The 11,009-nt window shown below is 53.4% G+C and overlaps 1 protein-coding gene across 1 annotated transcript in view; it reads left to right on the forward strand.

The window, feature by feature from the left end:
• NOS2 (nitric oxide synthase 2) overlaps nucleotides 1-10,333 on the forward strand; it is a 29,667-nt gene extending 19,334 nt beyond the window's left edge. The window contains 12 exon segments of the mRNA XM_030295130.2: nucleotides 651-729; nucleotides 1,506-1,687; nucleotides 3,789-3,952; nucleotides 4,953-5,160; nucleotides 6,936-7,023; nucleotides 7,478-7,599; nucleotides 7,909-8,057; nucleotides 8,968-9,162; nucleotides 9,735-9,870; nucleotides 9,873-10,099; nucleotides 10,101-10,287; nucleotides 10,290-10,333. Of these exon segments, the coding sequence (XP_030150990.2) occupies nucleotides 651-729; nucleotides 1,506-1,687; nucleotides 3,789-3,952; nucleotides 4,953-5,160; nucleotides 6,936-7,023; nucleotides 7,478-7,599; nucleotides 7,909-8,057; nucleotides 8,968-9,162; nucleotides 9,735-9,870; nucleotides 9,873-10,099; nucleotides 10,101-10,287; nucleotides 10,290-10,333 (1,781 nt within the window).
• Nucleotides 10,334-11,009: the final 676 nt, after the last annotated feature.

Raw genomic sequence — 11,009 nt, forward strand, 5'->3', positions numbered from 1 at the left:
GCTCCTGGCTGGCTCAGTTGGTAGGGCATCTGATGCTTGATCTCTGGGTTGTGAGTTCGAGCCCCATGTTAGGTGTGGAGGTGACTTAAAAAACAAAATACGACGGGCACAAAGACACTGAAGTTTGGGGAGGTGAAGCAAGTTGCTAGCATGTGGCCAGGCTGGGATTTGAGCCCCAGCCGTCCAGTTCTGACAGCAGCCAAGTATTAAAAACCACATCTTGTAGAAGCAGTCCCAGGCTGCCGTCCGTGAACTCTTGATGGTGCCTTCTTGACGCTGTGCCTCCGTGATTCCTCTTTTCTTGTACCATGAGTACAGTAGCCCTGTAGGTTCCTGCATGTTTAGGACACCCCTGGCTTCAGCTATGCTCTCCTGCAGATACCAGGCTATGGAGATGGCCTAGAAATCCCCAACTTTGGGCACCTCATGCATTTCCCAGCGCTTAGCAGCACAGCTACCCTCTGTCAAACCAAGGGTCTTTATTTGTGATTCAGAAACAGCAGGGAAAAAGAAAGGACAGAAAACCCCCTGCCATCACAGCGGGACACCCCAAGGGTAGTGTCCAGGGATAACTGACTCAAATACATGGAGGCTGCCCCCACCAACACTTAAGAGACACTTTGCCATTTTTTCCTCTCTGTCCCCCACAGCCCTCAGCAGTATGCACGCCAAGAACGTGTTCACCATGAGGCTCAAATCACAGCGGAATCTCCAGAGTGCGAAATCCAGGTAAGGGAGACTGCATTCCTGCTTGAGTGATGACCCACAAATTTAATTTAATGAAGGGAAGACCAGAGCAAGTCAGTCTTTGAAAGGAGAGAAGCGTCCACTGGTAATAGCAACGATGACTTTGTCGGGACCAGCTTGACCGGTAACGCCTGTGACCTCCATCGCCTCTAGGTCTGGTCTCCATTAACCATGGGCCAGTTTCCCAGCTTGACAACTAGGCACCTGCTCTACCAACCTGTCCTTTGTCACTAAACCCTTTCACCAAAGGTGGAGGGCAAGAGAAACTCAAACCGTTTGGCTCTTTCTTAAGAACTTTCAGGGAAACTTTTGGCAGGGAAGGACATTTCCCTGCCAGGAGAAACGAGTATTCTGGATTCCCTTGTAGGTTGTCTGTGCTGTCCTCCCTCCCCCTCCCCATTCATTAGGAAAACTAGGCTTTGTTCCGATAAGAACCAGATTTGTGCTGGGGACAAGAAGGATTTTTTTCCTAATGCTGACTATCTCCCAAGGGGATGCATTCTTTAGGCGGAGGGTGTGGTCAAGCCTGTGTGGCTCAGGACTGTCATGTGGGGAGGGTGCAGCCCACCCTCTCCCCACAGAGAAGCCCCAGGCCCTCCTGAGCACCCCAGCCTCAGGGGATGTGGGTGACCCATGCTCATGGAACTGGGCAGGAAAATGAAAGAAGGGCACATTTCCTAGGGAAGTTGGCCTGGCCATCAGGACCTCTGGAGGAAATCCTGGTGGCGTCACCAGAGGCTTCTCTTTCCCTTTTCCAGCCGCACCACCCTCCTGGTGGAGCTCTCCTGTGAGGACAGCCACCGGCTGAGCTACCTGCCTGGAGAGCACCTCGGGGTTTTCCCAGGCAACCAGCTGGCTCTGGTAAAAGGCATCCTGGAGCGAGTGGTGGACGGCCCTGCGCCCCACCAACCTGTGCACCTGGAGACCCTCAGCGAGAGCGGTGAGCCCTCTGCACGGTGGCCCCAGCATCCCCCCAGCAACCTCCCCGACTCTGCTGGTGGGCTGGTCCCACGCCCGCGCTGTGGGCAGTTAACCCTGTGCTCCCTGCTGAGTGGGTGGGCCGCCCAAGCCCATACCCGTGCAGCTTTGCCAATGGAAGGGACGCTTCTTTGGGACTATCTGTCCAACCCCAGAGACTGGGGAGTCTTTTTCCCTTCGTTCTTTTGCTCACCCAGCCACTTTTTTTGTTCATTGATGGATTCATTTATTTTTCCGTTGAGATTTCAACCGGTCACATCTATATACCAGGCAGGCCCTGGGCTACAAAAATGAATGAGGCTCAATGTCTGCATTCAGAAAGCTCACTACCGAGTACAGGAGGCAGATAGGCAAGAATATTCATCACCGTCATCATCCTCATCCTCATCCTCATCATAACAGTAGCAGCTGGCATTTGTTGGGTAATTACTAGATGCCAGCATTTTACATGCCCTGTCTCTTCAGTCCCCACAGTAGACATGTGTGTGCAGTTTGCCTGATGACGTAATGGAGAAATGTGGGAACAGTGTAAAAATGCTGCGCTTTGAAGGTTCAAGTCCCTGATCCATCACTTCCTAGCTATGTGACCTTGGGCATAGGAGTTAACCTCTCGAGGCTTTATTTCTTGTCTCTAAAATGAAGACAAAGGAGCTGTCCTTGTAAGGTTGTAGTAAGACCAGATGATTAGGTGCAAATGCCCCCTTCACCACAGTTCCTGGAACCGAATAAATGTAGAAGCAGAGGGATCTCCATTCCCTACAGGCTGTGAACATCTGTCCAGAGCTCAGAGAAGGAGTTTAATGTGCCCTGAGAGTGTCCCTGGATCCCAAAGTCCATAACCTCCTTGCATGTTCATGGCATCCTGCTTTCACACTGCTTACCCATCGAAGGCCTCACTTATCCCCACCTTACCCGGATGATGGGCAGCGGCAGACTGTGGGTGGCAGGGAGAGTGAGTCTTCTCCTGGTCATCCTCACCTGGGAGAGGACGCTGTCCTAGGGAGGGTCGGGAGCACCCCCTTCCCCTGCTAGGGTGAGGCCCAGTCTGTGTGGTCAGCACAGCACGGGGTAAGGGACAGGCACTAGGAGAGATAAACTAATGAGATCAACACTTGCAAGCCTCCTAGTCCATAGGAATGGCCCTCTGGCCTGAGTGACAATCAGACCTCCAAAGAATGTGTGCCCCTAAAGAGAGTGGCCACAATAGGAAAAGGAGGGTCAGAGAAGCAAAGTGTGGCATTGTCCCCCACTGTCCAGGAGAATGTCTTGTGATGCAGGAAGACAGATGTGTGGTTCTTCAGGCCTTGGGTCTAGATAAAATAACATAGTACGAATATTTTTACCTAATATTTATTGAACGTGTATGTGCCCAACACCATACTATTACACGTACACTATACCATTCAATGGTCATACAAATCCAGCGAGACAGGTTTTGTTATTGCATTCGTTTTATAGAGACAGAACCCAAGGTTGTGTTCAGTCACCTCGCTAGTAAGTGGGGAGCCAGAGTTTGAACCCATGTGTACTGGCTCCAGGGTCCACACTATGACGGCCCTGCATACTGCCTCTTGGGACTCCTTGGGACTTGCCACTTTACTTTGATTTGCTGCTCACCCAGTACCTCTTGGTATAGCCCCAGGGGACTGAAGTCATGGGCTTTTCTGTAAATGCATAACTGGCCTTAGGGGTGTACATCAGTCTTTGATGAATTTAGTTACTGTGAGTCTGTAGTTCACCTATGGTTGTTTTGCTAAAGTACAGATCTGAACCAGAGAGGGACTGAACTCTGGTGCATAGTTAAGTTTTCAGGATTGTGCTAACTTGGGTACCCTTTAGAGAGCTGTTGGTCAGCCTCCCATGGCAGCCCTAACTCTGAGCACCACTTCCTTGCATGTGAATTGGGCATGTGAGCACTTCTGCTGTTCCTGAAGGCAGAAATTCAGTGTCTTCTCTCCCTGCAGCTGAAGGGTGGAGGGTGTTTTCCCCAGAGGCCTCATCACCCTTCAGGAAACCTAAATGGGGCATTTTTTGCCATCCTGACTCCTTCTTTCCCTATCCAGGAAGCTACTGGGTCAGAGACAAGCGGCTGCCCCCGTGCTCGCTCAGCCAGGCCCTCACCTACTTCCTGGATATCACCACCCCCCCAACCCAGCTACTGCTCCGCAAATTGGCACAGCTGGCCACAGAAGAGGCAGAGAGGCAGAGGCTGGAGATCCTGTGCCAGGTGAAGGTTGGGGCTGGTGGGTGAAGGAAGGGCAGGGCAGATGAGGGGAGCCAGAACCCAGAGCTAGTGTTTAACCTCCAAGGGGAAATCCTACCTAGCTTCCCAGAGTGAGACTTGTCAAAAGCTGGTGTGAAGTCTGTATCCCCTCCATCCCATCACTAGGACACAGTTGCTTTGAGTGATCTTAATTTTTCTTAGTGTCTGCAGGACACTACCTAAGATAAGATAAGATAAGATAAGATAAGATAAGATAAGATAAGATAAGATAAGATAAGATAAGAGGCTAGAAAAGGGAAGCCATTATTGTCTTGGCTTTGTATATTCCCAAACCTGGAATAAGCCTGAAACTTAGGAAGTGCTGGAGGATGGATGGTGAGGATGAATGGATAAATAGACACAGTAACGGGTAGTTGAGTTAATAAATTAATGAGAGGATGCATTAACTCACTGACAACTTTCTAGGCCCATGCCTTTGCAGAGGCACTGGATGGCATTATTACCATCATGTTTATCGCTAATTATCTTGATTCCCACCACCTCCACTGCACTGTACTAACTTGGCACATGTTCTTGCATTTAAGTCTCTCGATATCCCCATGAAATAGATGATGCCATCCTCGTTTCACAAAGGTTAAGTGATTGGGACAAGATCCCACAGCTGGTAAGGGCGTCCAGTCAAGATTTGAACCCAGGTGTGTATGATTCCAGAGCTCTGTCCACAGTTAGATTACAATAAAAATTTGACTCCTGCCCACCAGGAGCCAACGGTGGAGTTCTAAGCACACAAATCAGGTTAATGCTAGTCACTGACCTGAGTTCTTCCAGGAAGGAACGATTTTCTCTCCAGCTTGGTAGTCTCAGCACCCTGGACAGCACCTGGCACTTGGAAATGTTTGTTGAGGGTGTGAATGAGTGAATGAATGAATGCTGGATTGTGACAGCCTTCTGCCTCCGGGTGGGGCAAGTGCCAGAAGTCACTCACACTGCCCTTGGCTTTCAGCCCTCAGAGTACAACAAATGGAAGTTCACCAATAGCCCCACATTCCTGGAGGTACTGGAGGAATTCCCATCCCTGCGGGTGTCTGCTGGCTTCCTGCTCTCCCAGCTGCCTATTCTGAAACCCCGGTACTACTCCATCAGCTCCTCCAGGGCCTGTGTACCCACGGAAGTCCACCTCACTGTGGCTGTGCTCACCTACCGCACCCGAGGTAAGGCTGGGCAGGGGCTTTGGAGCAGTCCAGCTCTGCTGTTTACTGGGCAGTTGTTCAACATCTCTGAACTGTGGTCTCCTCGGCAGTTAAAAACCCACTCCCCAGGGGAGCCTGGGTGGCTCAGTCAGTTGAGCGTCTGGCTCTTGATTTCAGCTCAGGTCATGATCTCACAGTTCGTGGGTTCAAGCCCGACATTAAGGTGCCGGCGTGGAGCCTGTTTAGGATTCTCTCTCCCTCCTTCTCTCTCTCTCTCTCTCTCTCTCTCTGCCTCTCCCCCACTCATGCTTTCGCTGTCTCTCAAAATAAGTAAACTTTCAAAAACCCCTACCTCCCAGAGTGTTAATAGCAATAGGAGGTGTGTGGGAGAGATTACTACGAACCAGGCACTGAGCTCACCCTTTTGTATATGTATTATTGGTAACCGTACGAGATGGGGACTGTTTGCATTTTACAGGTGAGGAAACTGAGGCACAGAGAGGTTAAGCCACAAAGTCATACTGTTAGCAAATAGAGAACTGAGGTTCGAACCCAAGCAGTCTGACTGCTGAGTCTTCCCTTCTTCATTCTACTGCCCTACTACTGTTGGGACAACTTAATGAGATCAAATGTAGAAAGCACCCAATACTTCCCAGTGATTCTTCATTTCCTGATAGTCTAGCCTGGGTACAGGGGTGATTATGCCTTGATTGTTCACTCAGTCATTCACTTATTCAGCGATGGTTATTTCATATCCATCTATGCTTGGCATGGTGGTGGATGTGGAAACACAACACGTAGCTTCTTCCCTCATGGAGCGTCCCATCTAGAGGGGGCAGTGGAGAGAGACTCATAGTGATGGACAGTTGTCATTATGCAGGGTGCTCTGAGGGCAGAGGGTAGAGGATGGGCTAACATAGACTGGAAGGTCCAAAACCTTGTCTACTTGGACTTGGGCCTCTGTGCTGGGTAAACTGTACCCTGTAACTGAGCATTGCCTGGGTTGGTAAAGCCAGGTAAAAAGCATAGTCACATGGTTTCTAAACACTGGGCAGAGACTCTGCTCTGTTCGAGAACATCTACACAGGCCAAGTCTCAGTCCCCAGGCAGGGAGAGGGGAGGTGGGGACACCTTGTGAGAGCAAGATTCCATCCAGAGGAAAAAAGGGACTTTTCAAGTTGGTTGGGATAGCTTTAAATGCTGGGCCTTTGGGAAGGGAATGTAAACCAGAGAAAGTAGGGGTTTCTACAGGCCCAGGAGGGGCCGCTTGGGGAGACAGTGAGATATCACAGCAGACCAGAATGCTCAGGGGGCTGTCTGTCACCAAGGGTTCCTACCAGCAAGGGGTTTACCTCATGAAGACACTGTGGGGCAGTGACTGTGGCCACCCTGCAGGGCCACTTTGTGCTATATCATCGGAGCTGAGTGATGGGCTGGGAGGGTCCCTGGAGAAACTCTTGGAAGGAGCATTGGAGTAGGAGTCGGGGAACCTGAGCTGTGGCCTCGTTTTACTGCTACCTGAGTGACCTTGCACAAGTCACTTTCCTTCTCTGAGACTCTTTCTGCAGTGGCAAAGGGGAGAGTCTTGCAAACTCTCTAAGTGCGTTTCAGTTTTCCCCAGCTCTGGCTGCATAGAGGGCAGACCGCAGGACCCGGAGAACTGCCTCCTCACTAAAGCCCACAGAGTGCCTCAGCGGACACTTCCAGGAGGCTCGTTGGTGTGGGAAGAGCCTCTGGGACAATTCACCCCTAGGGCGTGGGGAATGATGTTGGTCATGTCTGTGTTGTCCTTGCAGATGGCCAAGGTCCCTTGCACCACGGCGTCTGCAGCACATGGCTCAGCAGCCTGAAGCCCCAAGACCCAGTACCCTGCTTTGTGAGAAGGTAAACAGGCCCTCCACTCTGTCCCTGGTGGGACCACTGGCCCCTGGGAGTTCTGGTTTGAAGGGGAATGATCTGGGACTTAGGTACCATGCTGGGCCCCATGGCCCATGAAGAAGGCATTGGGGTCCCCCTGGCCCTCTCCATTCTATCCCTGGCAATAGAGCGTAGCCAGACCTCCAGCAGAGACAGAGATGACAGCAGTCGGGGTGGGGATCCAGAGAACAATGAGTTTCAGGCCTTTTTCAAAAGGAGCCCGGGGGGAGGAGATGGTGTGCCAGGGCAGGGGAAATGAGGCAGCCTACAGGACTTGGGAAATCACATTTGAGCTCATTGTCTCCTCCACCCTCACAACACCACCGCCCCCAGCTGCACCCTCGGTTCCCCAGCCCCTGTCCAGTGTGTGCATCCATCTCAGGGTGTCTGAGGACTGGGCCTCTTGATCTGTCCCCTTTAGTGCCGGCGGCTTCCAGCTCCCTGAGGACCCCTCCCAACCTTGCCTCCTCATTGGGCCTGGCACAGGCATCGCCCCCTTCCGCAGCTTCTGGCAGCAGCGGCTCCATGATGCCGAGCACAAAGGTACAGTTAGAGGGTTCCCGGCAGGTGGGGAGGGGACACCAGGTGGCCTGGCATCTCTCCGGGAGTAGGGCGGCAGTGACTGGAGAGTTGTGCCACCGCCCACAGACATTTCCTTGCCCTTCTCCCATTTGCCTCAGCCTGTGTGGACAAGTGATCTGAATGCCCTGGGCCTCATTTGCCTCATCTGTAAAGTGGGGATAATACTAGCTAGGATAGCTGTGGGCGTGAAATGAGAATTTAGGTCGGTTGCCGGGCTCCACGGGCCCTCTGGTGGCCACCCTGGTAACTGGAGCCTGCTGGGTCTCACAGGGCTCCGGGGCAGCCGCATGACCCTGGTGTTCGGGTGCCGCCGCCCGGATGAGGACCACCTCTATCGGGAGGAGATGTTGGAGATGGCCCAGAAGGGGGTGCTGCATGAGGTTCACACAGCCTACTCTCGCCTGCCTGGCCAGCCCAAGGTAAATGCGGCAGCTGCCCGTGCAGTGGGTGGGACATTAAAAGCACAGTCTGGTGGGTGCCGCAGCTCCCCGCGAGGAGCCCCTTGCTCTTGGAGCCTTCGTCTCAGCTCTAAAAGGGAGGTGGTTACACAACCATCAAAGCGATGCTGTGAAGCTATCATGTTCAGTCTGTCAGGAGAAGAGAGGGCCCCCGGGACATTCAGGACAAAGCAGGTCACCTGGTAGGTTAGACCCAGTGCCCAGCTGACTAAAAGTGCTCCCTTCAGATACACAGCTGCCTGGGAAGAAGTGGTCCGGGCTGGCTTTATGCCCAAACACCACGCCCCGGTGACGGTCTCTGCCGCCCTGGGGAGTCGGGACAGACCCTTGCCTCAGCCCCTGTGAATTTGTTCTAGCCACGGTGCTGTGTCCAGTGCTAGGGTCACTGGGCATCTTGTGTGGAATGAGAGCAGAGACTCCTAGGTTTCTGTATAACTGGGGAGCCCAGGGTTCTGTGCCCTGCTCTGAATTACAATGGGGATTCCGTGAACTCTGCACTGAGAGGCTTCCTTTACTGGGGTGTAGGCAGGTGGGCCTCAGAGCCCAGGCAGGGGAAGTGGCTTGATAGATGCCTCTCTGAAGCATGGTGAATTCAAAGTAAATGCAGGAGCCTCACTGAATTGTCAGCTTCTTGAGGGCAGGGCTGAGGGGTCAACATTCCTCTCTCTGGCCCCAGCCCAGGCCAGAGCTGGGCGGGATGCCAGGGTACCTCCTTATCCTGAGCCTGATCCCTAGGCAAGGTCCCGGCTGGGCGGGTCCTCACCCTGCAGCCCAGCATGTCCCCTCACTGCCTCCCCCTGGCCAGCAGGCCTGACTGCACGCTTCACCCCCAGAAGCAGGGGCCTGGACCCACCACGTCCTCTGGTTTCAGGTCTATGTTCAAGACATCCTGAGGCAGCAGCTGGCCAGCGAGGTGCTCCGCGTGCTCCATGAGGAGCAAGGCCACCTTTATGTCTGTGGGGATGTGCGTATGGCCCGGGATGTGGCCCAAACCCTGAAGCACCTGCTGGCCGCCAAGCTGAGCCTGAGCGAGGAGCAGGTGGAGGACTATTTCTTCCAACTTAAGGTAAGGTGGCTGGTGTGTGGGTCAGGGGTGCAGATCAAGGACACGGGCAAGGGAATCAGGACTAGGAGAGTCAGGCTCAGAACAGTCCTGCACCTCAAAAGAATCCTAGAGGTGACTGGAGGTCAGAGCGAGATGGGCTGTTAAAAGGCCTGGCCGCGCATCCTGGTCTGGTTGCTCAGTTAGACAAAGGCAACACGTTGCTTTATGACAAGACTTCTCAGGGCCGCTAATGTGCTGTGTGTCGTGACTCCTCAAGGAGAGAAAGGATGCAGCATTTCCCAAACGTGTCTATCTCAGAGCCCACATTTCCCGGAGCGTCTTGTGGGACAAGAACGAGGCAGGCTGGGACAGCGGGTTGGGTGGTTCACACCAGTGCAGGTGCTGATGGGAGGTAGAGCCTAAGTGGGATTCAAGTGTGCCCTGAGCATGGCAGTTGTGAAGGCAGATGGCTCATGAGTGTATGTGTGGTAAGGAAGCCAGGGGAGCCCCAGGGGCTCGTCCTAGCCTGGACCTGATGAATGGGAGGCGGCTGGACCAGCAGAGCTGACACGCTGGCCTGCTTTCCCTTAAAGAGCCAGAAGCGCTATCATGAAGACATCTTTGGTGCTGTATTTCCCTACGAGGTGAAAAAGGATGGGGCAGCAAGGCAGCCCAGCGATCCCAGAGTTCCAGCGGCCCACGGGACAAGTTAAAGTCGCTGCCACAGAACTTAATGATGGAGCCAACTCCCGATTATCTGAGGTCACAGGCCCCGGAGAGATGAAAGGAAATCATAGCCCGGAACCTCACGTCTTAGTTCCCCAGCTCCTTCCCCGCCAAACCCTATACTTGACCTGCTGCCGGCTAGCAGCCTGGACCGAGTGGAACCTCTGGTCTCCCTTGAGCCCACCCTTCCCGGATAATGGAGAGTTGGGGCTTCCTGGGTCCCTTGAAGACTAAAGCTGCCGTGCCGGGCTCACCTGGTGGGTGACAAGGATGAACCTTCTTCTGATTGCACCACTTTACGTGACCGCAAGGAGGCGCTGTAGCGCCACCCTGTATTTAGCTCCCCCTGTACAGTTATTTATGCCTCTGTATTTAAAAAAAACAACCTCCAGCCTTAAGGGCCGCTCGGGCCGTCCCTGTATGACTCCTGGATGGAGATATTTATATGGAATACATTTTATTTTAACCACATTGTACGTGAGTGTGGGTGTTCTGTAGGGAAAGCCACTCCGTCACACAGAGTTGGGGACTGGTGGGTGGCACAGCCTGGACAAAAATCCCCCTCAGAGGGACATGCTGGTTTGACCACGCCACCTCTCGGAAATGGCCACCAGGTATGAGGCAGAACGTGGAGTTTTGTGCCCATCTGAAGACCTGTGATGGGGGCGAGGAAGCAAGATCACCCGTGGGGCGTGGGCGGTGACTCACGGGGCACGTCTCACACGGGTGTGTCGGGGATGCACCGCTGCCTGTGGTACCAGCCCCTTGGTGAAGGCCTCGCCCACAATCCCTTTCTAGAAGGCGGCTGTGTTTTGCTCTGGGCTCACCTGTTTCATGAGAGTTTGGCCAATAATAATTTGGCACCTGGGTGACAAAGCAGGTGAGGTGGGACTGTGCCAAAGCCGTGGCAGTGAGTGAAGGACACGTGTCTTCCACGGGGAAGACTTCTTCAGGGACTGAGCCTTATTCTCTTAGAATAAGGAAGGAACTGGGGTGCCCTGGGGGACCCAGTCAGTTGGCTCTTGGTTTCGGCTCAGGGGATGATCTCACAGCTTTGTGGGTTCAAGCCCCACATCGGGCTCTGTGCTGGCAGCACGGAGCCTGCTTGAAGTTCTCTCTCTCTCTCTGCCCCTCTCGACTCG

Source organism: Lynx canadensis, chromosome E1, assembly GCF_007474595.2.
Source record: "Lynx canadensis isolate LIC74 chromosome E1, mLynCan4.pri.v2, whole genome shotgun sequence".
Lineage (NCBI taxonomy): Eukaryota > Metazoa > Chordata > Mammalia > Carnivora > Felidae > Lynx > Lynx canadensis.